The sequence below is a fragment of the Rhipicephalus microplus genome, chromosome X (assembly GCF_043290135.1).
Source record: "Rhipicephalus microplus isolate Deutch F79 chromosome X, USDA_Rmic, whole genome shotgun sequence".
Lineage (NCBI taxonomy): Eukaryota > Metazoa > Arthropoda > Arachnida > Ixodida > Ixodidae > Rhipicephalus > Rhipicephalus microplus.
Genome location: NC_134710.1, coordinates 12,864,812 through 12,881,241, shown reverse-complemented (window position 1 = coordinate 12,881,241; position 16,430 = coordinate 12,864,812). Strand labels below are relative to the sequence as shown.

The window sequence follows — 16,430 nt, the reverse complement described above, 5'->3', positions numbered from 1 at the left end:
ATTTTTACATATATTTAGTGCCATTTCATAGCGTCTCGCTTAAAAACAACACATTCACCTTCCTTACGCATGCTTCGATTCCCAAGGTACGTGGAATCTAGCAAATTTTTTCGACTTGCAAAGGTTCTTTTGATTACAGAACTTTAACGTTACTGTATCATAATCATAAGGGGCACGCATTTCTGTCAAGTTTGGCAGCCAAGTGCATTATCCCAACAGCACGCTCACATTCGTTCGTGAGAAGGTCTGTGAAAAATCACTGTGTAGCCGAAATTGAATATTTCAAATTTATTCTGAAGGTTTAGTGACTCTACTAAATACTAAAACGAATGCTAAACACCAAAGAATGCCACATTATGCGTTTAAACCTCGCGGACGCCGGTGCCTGTTTCTTCATGGTTCAAGGCAGAGAACACATGAGAAGAGGACCTTACAGGACAATCTGATATTCTTCAGGACAATATGAAGTATGTAGTCCTTATTAGATTTCCGCACTTCACGTCAAGTCCAGTTCATTTCTCTCTCTCTCTCTTCGTGTGTATGCGTGCGTGCGTGTGCGTGCGTGTGTGCATGCTTGTGTGCGAGCGTGCATGTGTGCTAAGAGCTCATGAGTAGTTTATACAGCGTGGAAAAGGCATGGCGACTGGTAACAACACTGGCCGTCTTGGTTTGCCAAGGAGAACTCCGCCACCGAGCTTGTCTATCTCCGTCCACCACCTGTCTATCCCCGTCCGAAGAATCTTTCCTGCAAATGTAGTCACGAGGCATCAGCTCTTGGTATTTCCCTGGTATGGCACGAGCCAACGCTTCGAACCTCACTGGGTCACTAGAAACATTGAGCGCAATTACCTTCTCCTTTCAGGATGCGTACCCTCTGTTGCTATTCAGCACAACACACGTCCACCGCATCCTGAAAACACACACACACACACACACACACACACACACACACACACACACACACACACACACACACACACACACACACACACACACACACACACACACACACACACACACACACACACACACACAAAGCGCGGTGACCACGAGTCGACGAAGACGGCGCCGCCGGCGCACCGCTAGCAACGCGACGAAGCCACGGAGCCAGGCTAGGTGTTTTGTGGCCAGGCCCGGAAACTCCCAAGTTATGCTGATCACCGGTAGAGGGCAAAAAAATCAACCATGGCACGTTGCGGCTTCTACGATTCGGAGTGGATCTACTGACCTCTGCTTTATGTTTCACATAGGCACGGCCATAGAGTTTCATAAAATAATACCTAGATGGTAATCCGGCGCTAGTGTCTACGCGGGCTCCTTCGGCGGCGCTTGTACCCCCATTCCCATGGGAATTGTCGGAAGTACAGGCTTCCGATCCACTCGGATTGATTACGTTCTTGGGATTCATGACGCTTCTTTCCCGAGGGTAAAACAAAGTCATATGAACTTGTATTTATTTGAATATTGCTTCATTTATTCGTACGCAAGTTTTATTGCTAAAAGCTGTTGTGACGAGGCGGCAAAGTAAAACCTGGGCCAATTTAACCATCAGGGTATGCATTGGTCTGCGATTGCGCTTCATGTTTGGTATGAAGATTTAATTAAATATTTTCTTAAACATTTGAAAACAAGCATGTTTGTTTTGCTCTCGAAAGTACGCATTATCTATTTATGGAAAATTCAGTACAGTATTAAGTGAGAAACACTTAACTTTTCGTCTTATGGAGTGCTAGGTGTGCTTTTCCAAGCGATCTGCCCCCAACACACTTCTGGTTTGTTGTGAAGTCGAGTCAGAGGAGCGTGACACTCCGTCTACTTAGCTTCTCCATCGTTTTGGAGTCGATTCAGAACGAGTGTAGGCAAGACACGCTCGTGAAAAAAAACATGAACTCAATGCAATATCCTGCACTGACATGAGACGCTCTGAGCGCAGCGGTGAGTGGACGACTCTTCGTTTAAACTGTCAAATACGACTCGTAAAGCTTCAGCGTTGCAGCAACTTTCAGGCCTAGTGGTTTTAAGCCTCTTTGGACAACAATGACGCTGCTTCAGTGCTTTTCCCCGCACCCCCCTGTCCGCTCTGCGCGAAGAACGAAACTGAAACTGCAGAAAAAGAAGTCTGTAGACAGTTCGCTAGTTAACCCTATCCAATCCGAAGCCTGTACTTCCCATAATTCCCATGGAGGCACACGATCGCCGCACCAGATTCCTTTCCAGGTGTTATTGTATGAAACTCTAAAGGGCCCCGCTGCGGTGGTCTAGTGGCTAAGGTACTCGGCTGCTGACCCACGGAGGCTCAGGTCTATTTCGAAATTACGCCCGCAGGTCGCGGGATCAAATCCCGGCTGCGGCGGCTGCATTTTCGATGGAGGAGGAAATGTTGTAGGCCCGTGTGCTCAGGTTTGGGCGCACGTTAAAGAACCCCAGGTGGTCGAAATTTCCGGAGCCCTTCACTACGGCGTCTCTCATAATCATATGGTGGTTTTGGGACGTTAAACCCCAAATATCAATCATCAATGAAACTATGGGCACAGCCCTTCGCGCTACTGCACATTCATGTAGGGGCGCCCTCATCGGGACGAAATTTCACATCTAAAATATTCTAATCCTACAACTTTGCGTAATGCAATACCTAAATAATGTAAATTGCTTTTATATTAAGCAGTTTTGCCTAGCCATGTGCTGCGTCATCATTCTTTTGTAGTACCAGCTGACTCGTAGCTGTGAGCAGCCTGTCGACATCATTATCCTCATTTCAAAATATACGGCGGTCACCGGCAGCGACGGTGGTAACGGCTCGCGGTGCATTCGAATGGATATCGCACTGTTTTGTTGTGCTGTAAATATTTCGAGCCACTGCCGGCCCACACACTTTTTCGTTATGTTTATTTCAGCTTGCTCAAACGCTTTCGCAGCCGAGAATCAACAACTAGTGCCTACCCTGTTGACAGAAGGCGACGTTGCTCATTGGTAAAATACACAAGGTAACATCGCGGAGCGAGAAAGGTTCACAACTACAAGCATCCGCGATTATTTAGGTCACAAATTTAGCTAAACTGCATTGCTCTCACTGCGCGAGCTATCTGTTCGCAATGTGCAAGTTTCGTTCTCGATTCCACATCATGCATTCACTTCACTTCAAGATCACATCAACACTACTTGGCAAGCGCCGCATATCTGGCGGCAGGATCAGACTCTTATCCTGAAGCTACGTTATTAATCGAATGCCGCAACACTATATATAAGAGTGACGTTCTTTCAGCGATCTAGATGTTCAGTTACATGCACATGTGTGTTGGTTTTCAATAGCCTTTACACATAGGATGAAAGCTTTGGATATGTATGTGTGTGACTTGTTTTGTTCGAACCAAACTGTATAAATCGGTTGTACCGTCTTGGACACTCGCAATAAACGATGCGAACCTTACTAGATTGACGTCGTTTCTGCTAGTCGAGGCCAGTTTCGTCACTTGGTGATAATTTGACACGCAAACCGCAATTTAGCAACGAAAAAAAGATACTGCAGAAAAAGAGCAGCACGAACCTGCAGTGAGCCATGCTACCTGCATAAAAAATGCACCAGTCTAATTATGAATAGATGGATGCTATGACGTCCCCTTTATAACAGGGTGGTGACATATGTGACACCGGGCTCGCAAAAAAGAAAAATAAGTATTTCTTTTTATGTTGGCCTGATGCCTTATATACTTCTATTAAATTCATCTTGTTATAACAAAGAAAATATAAGTTTGTGTTCTATCTCTCTGCCTTTTAAGACAGGATCACCTCACTTCCCCAATATTTCAGTCTTCTATCTATACTTTCGTGCCCCCAGTACTCTAACCGTCTTTTACTTGCTTCTATCGCAGACGTGTTCAGCTTTCCATGTTTGCCTCTCAAACCCAAAGCCTCATGTAGGCTTGTTCCCACACGAACACCTGGGTGGATAGCGCCGCATTCAATCAGAACATTTTCCATCATTTTCTTAGCTCTCCCACAGCATGTAAATCGTTCTTCTTTACTTAATCTCACTTTATGACAACGCATTCTAAGGCAACCAGACCTCAAAAGAGTGGCTACTTAGGTTGGTTGATATTGCAATATGAAATATATTTACTTTTCTTAGTACACAGGGAACGTTTGAGAAAGAAGAAAGAGCAGGCACACTTACAACCAATTCTATTGCACATATGACGGGAATATGTATATATACATGCAAGAGGGCGAGGAGATCACAAACAGAAGAAAAGACGAATTATAGGGCATGCGCCAGATCACCTTATTCCAATCTTTAATTGACAACTTAACTTAAAGGAACTTGTATTCATTATCCAACAGATTTACGGACAGGGCACTGACACACCCAGTTCCTGCTTTATGAATCAAAAAAAGCCTCATATATTTCACGTCCCTCCAGTCCTTATATCTTGCCTATACTTGGCATTCATCAAACTTTGTGGTGCACCGACAACTCGCACACTCGCTTGCCAAGTGGCTGCCCACTGATTCGCGCATCAGATTTGCGTGCTGATCGTCCAGACACCGCCCCGTCTGACCGATGTAGTATCGCCCACATGATAAATAAATCAGATACACAACGCCTATAATACATTAAACAAACATCTTTGTGTGCCTCGTATCGCACCCGACACTTAAAGATCCTCTGTAGTTGACTCCTTTACAAAGAGAGCTCAGCTTATGCTTTTGCCATGAACACATGGCTTACCCCAGTTTTTTCCACAATTCTTTTTAAAGCAGTGGGAAACTTTGTGCACATAAGGAATGGCCGACACTTTCGGCTTTTGCTCCTCCCGAGATGCGTGCCGTGCATTCTTGCCCTGATTCAAAACATTCAGAAGTGATTCTGCTATGCGCGAGAGCAAGTGATCAGGCAAGCCTGCTTTTTTTAAGTCTGTTAATTTGGTTGCCAAAACTGCTCTGAACCTGGTGATGACAAGACCTTGACAATGATGCCATCATACATACTTTGGCAATTCCTCGCTTAACAAGCTTGGAGTGCACTGAACTAAAGGGTAACAGGCCTTTCTTGGAGCGGGGAGCGTATTGCCAGCACACGTGTTCCGGCAGAAACATATGCTCTAGGTCTAAAAACCTAAGTTTGTTGTCAGGAAACTCCGTCGTCAGCTGCAGATCAGTCATATTCTCAGTAAAAATGCTAAAAATCTAGTTTTCAGATTATTAGCATTTTTTACTGTGAACATGACTGATCTTCAGCTGATGACGGAGTTTCCTGACAATAACAAACTTGGATATTTAGACCTAGAGCTGCTTAAGTGCGGGTCCTCACTGCATGTACAATAAGTCCATATGCCTGGGTCAACAACCACTGTCTACGGAGACAGGCACCGTAGAGTTTCCTAAAATTAACTAGAAGTGACTCTAGCACTGCGATCGTTCAGCGACCATGAGAATGATGAGTAGTACCCGGATTCGCTTAGTTTTTGTGCCTGCGAGTTTTTAACGCACTTCTGGCTGTGTTTATTGCTGTGTTTTGGTTTCGTTTCGGATGAAAGAACGGGCAGTTGTCCACTTCGTGAGCAGATTTGAAATGGTGAGCCTAAGGGGTTAAGGAAGTTAGGTGCAACTGCTGAACATTTGCTGAATTTTGTTTCCGCGTCAAAGTACCCCCCCCCCCCTGGCTACGCCATGGATGCCAACGCACAAGGTCACCAGGCGTATCACTTCATCGTTCGGAGCATTCTCTCATCTCCTTTCTTAGTTTTCTCTTTTTTTAGCTTTAAGTTCCAGGCGAAAAGGTAAAGTCGCATAACATGAATTTTGTGAATACCTGTACATTGTTATGACTGGGGGACTAGTGCGGACCGGATTCAGCCAAGTCTGAGGGACAAGACGAGAAGAGTTTGCCAGAGCTGACATCAGGAACGTTTATTGACACTATTTACATGATCAAGGTAGCCTGATGATACATGAACCATGGTAGCATGCTTTGAGCGTTTTGGCGCTCGCGTTTTAATACCTGGGTCTTCCCAAGATTCTCTGCAGGGGAAAACAATTCAGTCCAGACCAGTTCAATGAAGAGCTAGTCTTCATCTCTGCCCACAAAAAGGGAAGGTCAAACACCGCCTCCTTCCCAACCTAGGAAAGAGGCAAGCCAAGTTCGTCCCCCGGCGTTGGAGAAGCGCAACACCAGACGCAAAGCATATTGTACAGCATGACGCAGTACAGTTCAATGACGTGGGGTCGCCCGTGCAGTGTTGACTCATTTATGCTGCAGCTGTGCCGGGCAGGCCACGCACTGTAGAGAACAAAGACGTGAACCATGGAATGCAGGAAACGTGCCCGAAGATGGGTCGCAGATGCTCGGCCTATTGTCCGGTACACCTTGAGGGACAAAGCAGCTCGAAGGTGACCACATACCACCCTTTTATAAAGGGTGTTATGTGGTCAAAGGGTGGTATGTGGCTGCTCCGAGTACAAATAGCCCTTTCTAGGCCATCAGACGGTCGGGCGTGTCCAAAAAGTTTTTGACGATGGGAAGCTGCTGGCTCTTGTTAATTCGAAGCCCGACTGTCGTGTTTTCACCGATTCTGGACACTTCAGAGAGGGTTAAGCCGGCACAAATTTGGGTATACTTAGCCGAAACAATCCCACACGTCCCAGCGGCACCAAGACATGGAGGCCGATCATAACAACGTGAAATATTTTCTTTTGCTTGACCTTAGGTACCAAACTTTAGAAGAACAAACAGTCTAAATATTCCAAGCTTAGTATGCATGTGAAAAAAAAATGTAGGCAATCCCGGCTACCAGTGCGAGCAGCGAGGAGTGCCGTACTTCATTGAAGCCCGAATCATTGGACAGCTTTTTCACCCAACTTGTAATCATCGCATATTGCTACTGTCCGGTGTGGTTAGCTTATGTTTGATTTTGAGATGTTGTATGAAATGTTACAATACTAGCAAATGACATCTTGTCTCACCAACAGACCCTCATAATACCAGGCAGAGCCGGGTCAACGCCTCCTCTATTTTATCAGTGCCAGCCAGATGCGCCCGACGCAGCTGTTCACCACCCTCTCCTCTAGCCCTTTTCCGCTCTCTGCCTTCGCCTTGCCTTCGAGTGTGCTTTGCGGTCATGGAGGAGTGTAGCCCCTCATGAAGTGCCTTATGACAAAAAGCTCATGAAGTAATTTTTTGTTCAGTTGTGTACACATTCATTTGGCGGCGTCTTGTATTCCTCGTGTTCACAATATTGGCAGTCACGCCGGCTCTGTGAATTTTACCGTGTTTTGAGATAGCGTGTCCCCGTTGGTGGCGCTATGCGTGCAACCAATGGGGAAGCGTCACTGCAGCGTTTCCGCTTGAGCTGCTCTGTAACGCGATGTCAGCATCGTCTCGAGCCAGAAAGAAGCATGCAGCATGAAGAAACGAATCTGACAGACGCATGATATTGGTGTGGAAAACACGTCTATCGCATCCTCGGGGGAAAGCACTCGGACGCACGCGTGACGTGAGCAGCACGACCCCTCATATAGCGCCGCATCACGACCACTCTTTGAAGTAAACGGCTCCCGTGGAGAAGCGCGCGTTCGCACTGGCATTGAAATAAAGGTGGCCTTGGCCGGACAGGCTCACAGACCTTTATGGTAGGGCTTGGGTAGGCCTTCGATCCAATCAGCCAGCCCGGGCCAGGATCAGGCTCTAAAATTCAGCCCGTGCACACCTCTGGTCGGCATACGCTTTGCAGCCGGATGGCCGGTGGAACCACTGTCAGCGGCAGAGATTTCCACCAAACCATCGGTCATGTGTATACACGCTTAACAAGTCGGTCCCATAGCCTACGTACTTGAGCCTATTTTGGGATCTATTTATAAACGAACTGGCACGCGTGTTATCTCACCAGAGATGAGCCAATGGCTCATATATCATTCTACGCGGTGGGCACTTACCGCTTCGCGTTCGAACGACAGACTGCGCGAAAACTGCTTCTCTCCGTGAAACGTCAGCATACCCTTGCACCAGCATTTTGTAGTTAAGCGAGATCGAATGCATAAGAGTTAGCTGCTAGCCTTCCTTCGCATGACATTACAGCTTGTTGCTAACGCATTCACTGCTTCTTCTTTGCGGAGAAACAGGGCTTTTTTGTCGTTTGCCTACTTGACATTTTGTTCAAACTATTCCCCCTCCCAATCGCTGCCATCCTTTTTTTACTATCCGGGCCCACTCAGGCTGAACGCCTCAGGTGACAAATCCTTGTTGTAAATGAGTGCGTCGTAGCCTTCAACAATTGCTCTGTGGACTACATAAAACTATTTACAGCAGGACGATTGAATTCATTGAATCGTCGTGTTCTCGCCGCTCCTCACGACGCCGAACCATGAATCGCCCTCCCACAGCGCTGTGATAACACAAATTAAATCACTTGCTCATTCTCTGTCCTGGACGCAGCCTACGTTTAGCATGCGACGTGTGCGGAACACGTGTTTCGAGCTGTTTGAACGTGTCTCATTTATCTACCGAGTGGTTTGAACACCATTTCAGCTTGTATTGGTTCTTCTATTAAAGAAGTACACTACCCAAAATATTGCAGAAGAAGCTAGACAATTACGCGGAAAAAGATGTGGCGACAGAGCCAGCAACTTGGAAAAATGAGCATCGGGAGAGAGACCCCATTGCAAACATGAGATGTATAACCTATAAACAGTACCAAAACTATTGGTATTCTTGGCTTTTTGTTTTCGAAAATACTTCTGACACCGTCTACCAAACCAAGCTCTGGGCATCTCTTTGGAAAGCTGTCATTTCTGAACATAATTCTATTAAGAAACCTCTACACAGGACAAGAAATGCTCATCGCAACAAACATTAGTACAGATTAGTTTAAGATGGTATAAGTCATACAAGATATTTTCTTGCCATACTCGCTATACACAAAATATTTACTCCTATAATTTTATATTACGACCTATAAAACTGTTATTAGAGCAAATATTGGTTAAACAAAGGTAAAAACTAATTCTATGCAATATAATACTGTGTTAGCATTCCGAAGCATCCATTACTCAAAAATTCTCACTATAAAACTAAAAGGAAGTCAAAACGCTGGTCTGCTGCTAAGCATAAGAAATACCAAAAGGCATGACAATAGGTAAAGCACAAAGCATTAAGATTGAGAACCAGGTACTAGATGTTGTACAGAACTAAGTTTCTCTGATATTCATGGAGATGCTGGCCACAGCTCCATAAAAAACACTGCCAGAAACGATATCAGAAAAGTCAGAAATATGCAGATTTTCGAAGATTATAAAAAGTAAATATGCCAGGCTTGAAAGCAAAATTCGTCTGGTAGTTAGATTATTGTAAGGCATGGTACTAGCATAAAGTTTTGATAAAGACGGGGAATGCGAGTGAGACAGTTATCTCGGACAAAGGAGAGAGTAATCATGTACGTTCTTGCAGGGCAGAAAAAACTCATTTCAATCATTCAGATGAATCGGACGTTAATTTCGAAGGTGAAAGAGTCTGACATGCGTGCACAAATTGCCTGTATGTCAGTCTATAGCGAAATATGTAGATGGAAGAACTTGATAAGCAAAAAAATTGCCCGCAGCTTCCCTCGGGGGAACACTGAGGAGGATGCGGAGCATATAATTGGTTAACGGGGTGTTAAAGTGCGACTTAGTTGGGTCGATGGCTAAATTGGTTAACGTGGTTGTGAAATGGGGTGTTAAATTGCGACTTACTTGGGTCGATGGCTAAATTGGTTAACGTGGTTGTAGGAGGGGGTGTTAAATGAGTGAACACGTACACACGTATGCGAAAGGGCGGCGCTGGTCGAAGGGACGTCGATCATTGTGTTTGTGGATTCGTTGGAATTCATTTCACCGCGACCTTGGACGTCGACGCGCCGTACAAACCAACCGACGAGCGACAACTGAGCGAGCGAGCGCCGACCTTGAGTATATATGCAGCGCGACGGTGCATGCACTGTCAGCTGTTGAATGTTCTCGAAGCGCGACGCCACATGCGCGTCCACTGGAGAATCAGGAGAATTGTAGATGTCGAACGCGGTGTGTAGAGGAGGAAGGGTGCACAGATGGTGGAGGAGTGAAGCGCGCGCGGTGTGTAGAGGAGGAAGGGATGCACAGATGGTGGAAGAGTGGGCGACGGCGCGACGGCGCATGCGCGCGCGTCAGCTGTCGAATGTTCGAGAAGCGGTGCGGACGGCGCGGACGGCGCACTACAAGGCGCGAGTATAAGATGCTTCCGCATCTAAAACAAGTGCAGAAACTAACATGGTAACAGACGACGATGGGAGGAGTGCAACCTTTTTGCGCACTGCATCTTGCTTAGTGATGACACGCTCAAACCCCATCTCTTATGAGAAAAAGGAACTTGCAATAAATAGGTCTCAGTGGCGGTCATTGTGTCACCGACCCCAGCAAGCTGTTTGTCAAAAACGTTGGCACAATTGTGTGCATCCACTCACCTCTGCGCACCACCAAGAGACTGGCGACCACATCGGGAAGTGTCACTCCGATAGACAGAAACGTCAGCCCCATCACATTATCCGGAACGCCTAGAGTGAATCCTGCAGGTAAACCAATGTTCTCTATTACATTAGCGAGTTTTAATGCCGGGCAGCTGGTATACCAAGCTCTTACATTCTTTCGTACTTCCCTTAGGGATGGCTGAGAACCCTCAGCATAAATTAGAACTCTGTGTCCCTCAAATTGACACTGTCAACAGGGAAAGGGTCCGATTCGCTGGAGCTGGGTCCCTTTCAATCTTTAGGATTTTTCAGATGGGCATTCCACTGGCCTTGCCCCTTTCCGTTAAAGTGACAGAAATATTGAAGGGACACTGAAAAAAGCTGTGGTCTCGTGTTTTTTTTTTCTTTTAATATTTCATGCAACGTGCCACTGATGACGTCTTATTCGTAAGTCTTCTTGATGCAGCGTGCGACGGACATACCATCATAATTGAGCCTCAGTTTCACTTTGGGAGAGCTCTCTCAACGACAAGTCACCGGATGCAACTAACGCCATCTAGTGCGTGAAAAGAGGAGAGCTAACTTGACCATATGAGCTTACAGAATTTTAACGCACTCATTTGCGCGCTTCCGGCATCGTATGCTCAGTCTTCTCGCGTTCTTTACCTGACGCATGTGCTGCGTGACGTCATTGTTATTATTTTCGTTTTGTGGCAACGAGTTTCTTGAGGCCTCCACATTCACGACACGTTGGCCACGGGCACGTACTCACGAGCATCCGCCGAACAGTGAGTATAATAACCAGCAGGCACAAGCACAGCATGAGTGCTTTGACTTTAGGTTCAAGTTTATTCAACATCAACAATATTATTTTACAGAAAAGTGTACAAAATTGATAATACTTAAGGAACCTCATTGTTAAACATTGTAAGGGGGGGGGGGGGTGGCTCCCGTGCAAGATATGAACTAAAAAAGATATATATACACATTTCAGTGGTTACAGTATCGTCTGCCAGAAATAAAACGAAATAAGATACTTATATGTTCAACAGACAAAAAAGAAAAGCTAACACTGAAAAAAAACCAGAAATCGTATTAGAAAACAAAAGAGGGAAATTACATGTACCAAACAGCAGAGCTTATTGCTGAGCCAGTTGGCATATGCTTCCTGAAATACAAAAGACGCGTAACCAAGACAGTTCTGTCTCGAGCGCCTCTTTCATGGTTACACGTATTTTTGTCTTGCAACAAGCAGAAGAGAAATGGCATCATCATTACTAGAGCTATGAGCTCGGCTACAGTGGTGACACCGTGTAAGCTGAGAGTCGCCTAAGATTACCTTAGATGATGAGAGTGTTGCCAACTGTGGCGCGTAGCACTAGATTGAGCACGCGAACTTCAAAGTGCATAAATAACCCTGCCGACGCAGCTCAATACAACTGCATTTCAAGGTTTCTCTATTCATCATCCCAACAACAGCATACCCATATAGGTGCGTTCGATATAGCGTATGTAAAGCACCTCACATAATTGCCAGCTGTGCCATTCACAGTTGGTCCAAGCGTTCAATTGCAAGTGTACTTGAATTATGATCATCCGTTTGGTGCTGACCCTGTGGAGAAGCCTTGTCGAAGACAGCTCATTATATGGGACACGGACGTGCACGTCCGGTCACCATCCAAGGTGCAGCGAGTCGCCTCAACCGATACGCATTATGCCATTAACAGCTGCCAAGTCACCCATCTTCACCGAGTGGAATGGTTACAACTTGTTTAAAGTTTCAAATTCATTTATAGGAGGCGAATCTATGCAGCCAGATGCGGAACTCTCTGGATTGCTAAATAGTGCACCCTTATATATGCTTTGTTTATATACTCCTACAGTGCAAAGAAGGAACCTGTAGTAGAAAACACTTGCCTGGGCAAAAAAACGAAGAAAAAGATTAGACTGATCCAAGCTACGCGAGGTAGAAGCCTTGGCCAAAAATAATCAAGCTTTTTTCGTGCAGCTACATGCTAATTATGTTGCTAACACATTTTAATATCTACAGCATGTTGTTGAGTTTGCGCAGAGTCCATCACGGTGTATCAACGGCTAAAGTGCTCGGCTGCTCACCCGAACATCAAGGGTTCGACCTGGCAGCGGCAGTCGCATTTCCGTTGACATTTTTACGAGTAACTTCTTCAATAATCTATTCACAACGCACAGAACTCGACGAGCAAGAAGGCGCAAGTCCAGCGTCAATCAAAAACTCACTTCATCCTCCTATTTCATGCAGCTGCGTTTAGCGGCTGTTATGTATCATAACCCCCGGCGGTAGAAGCACCGTCCCGGTGCTAAATCTACGAAGATGATGTCGAAGGGAGGTAATAGGGCTTTAGCCGAGCCACGTGAACGGTGTCGCTCGGAGCTGATGATGACTTTGTTGGATCAGTTGGAACAATCTCATACGTGACGGCTGTCACTTAGCGAATGATACGGAATGATCCAGTGTAGGGCGACAACAGTTTCTTAGACAGTCCCACATGCCGAGTGGGTGACCAGAGGAGCACGAGAGAACCCGGAGAAAAGTGCACGTCCCTATGGTGAGCATCGTAGAACTGTCGTTGGTGCGCCTGTGAGGCCTGTAGACGGTTACGGGCGACTTGGCGCAAGTGGTCGGCACGGGTGACTTGGCGCGCATGCCGACTCCGATGGCTTCTCCGGCATATTCAGTGGCTGCAGGTAGCAAAGTGTCTAAGGGTAGAGTTGGGTCCCTGCCATATAGGAGATAGAAGGGCGAATAGTCGGCAGTGTTGTGACGGGATGAATTGTAGGCGAACGTCACATACGGCAAATGCATGCCCCAATCCTGGTGGTGTGGCGCAACGTTTTTGCAAGCATATCTCTTAGGGTCCTGTTGAGGCGCTCCGTGAGGCCATTTAACTGGGGATGGTACGAAGTAGTAAATTTGTGGTTAGTATGGCGTGACCTCAGGATTTCGTGAATGAAAGCTGATAAGAACGTGCGGCCACGGTCAGTGAGAAGTTGGCGGAGAGCACCGTGTTCTAATATTATGTCGTACAGCAGAAAGTCCGCAACGTCGGTAGCGCAACTGGTCGAGAGTGTGCTCGTGTGATTGCGTACCGCGTCGCGTAGTCTGTGGCAACAGCTATTCATATATTTCCGGCTGTGGAGAGTGGAGGAGGGCCCAACAGGTCAAGACCATCTCGAAAGAAAGGTTCAGTGGGAACGTTGATCGGCTGAAGGTAGATGGCTGGGAGGGCAGACGGCGTTTTGCGACGCCGGCAGGGCTCACAAGCAGCGACATAGCATCGAACAGAGCGGGCAAGTCCAGGCCTAAAAAACTGACGTCGTACCCGATCGTACGTGCGAGAAACGCCCAAATGGCTTGTCATGGGAGCGTCATGAAGTTGATGCAGGACAGTGGAACGCAGGTGCGCTGGGATGACAGGAAGTAAGTCTGATCCGAAGGAATCAAAGCTACGGCGGTATAGGATCCCGTCTTTCACCAAAAACATTCGTAGGGACAGGTCGCGAGGCGTTGACTTCAGTTGGTGAATCATGGCACGTAAAGAAGCATCCCGACGTTGCTCTTCGCCAATGTTCAGCAGCTGCGACACGGAAAAAACGTCCGCGATAGCGTCAGTATCGGTTGCTTCGTCCACAGGGTAGCGGGATAAACAATCCGTATCCTGATGTAATCGCCCTGTTTTATGCATTACAGAGAACATGTACTATTGAAGGCGTAGGGCCCAACGAGCGAGACGTCCTGTGGGGTCCAGGCTAGCCAGCATAGCGCGTGATGATCCGTGAAAACACGGAATGAGTGCCTGTACAGGTATGGATGAAACTTGGCGACTGCCCATACAAGGGCGAGGCGCTCGCGCTCCGTGATGGTATAGTTGCACTCAGCTGAGATAGCAGTCGACTTGCGTAGGCTATAACACGGTCGTGTCCCCGTTGGTGCTGCAATAGCACAGCTGCTATGCCGTGTCCACTGGCGTCCGTGTGAACCTCGGTTGGAGCTGATGGATCAAAGTGAGCCAAGATTGGTGGCGTTGTAGGCAGGGTCGTAAGTTGGTAAAACGAGGACGCTTGGTCACGGCCTCAGATAAACGAGGCGTCTTTCTTCAAGAGGTCTGTGAGGGGGGCCTGCAATAGTCGCAGTCCTTAATAAAGCGTCTGAAATAGGAGCACAACCCCACAAAACTGCGGGCATCCTTTGTGGTCCTCGGAACTGGAAAGTTTGTGACTGCGCGAATTTTCTCTGGGTCTGGACGTATGCCTTGGGCATCGACAAGGTGACTCAGCCATAAAATTTGACGACGAGCAAAATGGCACTTGGAAGCGTTAAGCTGGAGTCCTGCTTGACGAAAAACGTCCATAATAGCTGATAAACGATCGAGATGCGAGTCGAATGTGGCGAAAAGACAATAACATCGTCAAGGTAACACAAGCAGGTGGACCATTTCAACCCTTGGAGCAATGAGTCCATCATTCTTTCAAATGTGGCTGGTGCATTGCAGAGACCAAAGGGTATCACCTTAAACTGATAAAGACCATCAGGAGTGAAGAATGCGGTCTTCTCGCTGTCCATCTCGTCGATGGCTATCTGCCAGTAGCAGGACCAAAAGTCAATAGTTGAAAAATAGGTAGCACTGTACAGGCAGTCGAGGGCGTCGTCATTGCGAGGCAAAGAATAAACGTCTTTTTTGTAATTTTGTTGAGGTGATGGTAATCGACACAAAAGCACCATGTTCCATCGTTCTTTTCAACGAGGACGACTGGAGAAGCCTAGAGGCTGCATGAAGGCTCGATAATGTTTTTCGCTAGCATTTCCCGACTTCCTGTTGTATTACTAGAAGGACGTGTACCCACTACCACGTATTGATGATGCTATAGACTGTCTTTCATCAGCCTCCTACTTTTCGTCTGTTGATTTGAGGTCAGGGTATTGGCAAATTCCAATGCACGAGGAAGATAAAAAGAAAACGGCATTTGTTACACCAGATGAACTTTTTGAGTTCAATGTGACGCCATTCGGACTATGCAATGCGCCTGCAACTTTTGAGTGCTTCATGGACAACATTCTGCGTGGTCTGAAGTGGGAAGTATGCATGTGTTATCAGGACGATGTTGTGATTTTTGGGCGCACTTTCTGTGAGCACAACACACGCCTCGACCTCGTGCTGAACTGCCTAAGCAAAGCACGCTTAGTGCTCAACTCAAAGAAATGTCGTTTCGGAGAACGCCAAACACTCGTTCTTGGACACTTGGTGAACAAAGAAGGCATACGGCCAGATCCCGCAAAAACGGCTGCAGTGGAGGCGTTCAAGCAACCTCGCTCAGCGAAAGAACTACGAAGCTTTTTGGGCCTCTGCTCTTACTTTCGTCGATTCATCCCTGGATTTCCGAATATCGCGCATCCACTCACGTGCCTGCTTCAGAAAGGCGCGCCATTTGACTGGACTCCGTAATGTGCGTCCGCTTTTTCCGAGTTGAAGTTTCTTTTGACATCCCATCTGATTCTTCGACACTCCGATCCTCTGGCTCCCACAGAACTTCACACGGACGCTAGTGGTGTCGGTGTTGGGCCCGTGCTGGTTTACCGCTTGGATACCAAAGAACATGCCTTTGCGTATGCAAGTCGCTCGCTAAGCAAGTCCGAGCGTAACTACACCATCACAGAGCAAGAATGCCTCGCAGTAGTCTTCGCAGTGCAGCGCTTCCAGTCCTACCTGTACGGACGCCCCTTTACCATCATGACAGATCATCATTCGCTCTGCAGGTTGGTCAATCTACGTGACCCATCTGGTCGACTGGCACGTTGGGCACTCCGTCTGCAGGAATACGACTTTACGGTTTCCTATAAAAGTGGTCGTCGTCACGCTGATGCAGATTGTCTTTCGCGACTACCTCTCCCATTGACGGACTGCGACGTGGGCAACTTGGACA

General features: G+C 46.9%; 1 protein-coding gene across 3 annotated transcripts in view; it reads right to left on the bottom strand.

Annotated features, from left to right (window-relative positions):
* The window catches only part of LOC119175664 (putative sodium/potassium/calcium exchanger CG1090), a 130,499-nt gene that overhangs the window by 32,925 nt on the left and 81,144 nt on the right, over positions 1-16,430 (bottom strand). For all 3 annotated transcript variants that reach the window (XM_075881841.1, XM_075881843.1, XM_075881842.1), the window contains exon 8: positions 10,470-10,571. In XM_075881841.1, the coding sequence (XP_075737956.1) occupies positions 10,470-10,571 (102 nt within the window). The remainder of the gene's footprint in view (positions 1-10,469; positions 10,572-16,430) is intronic.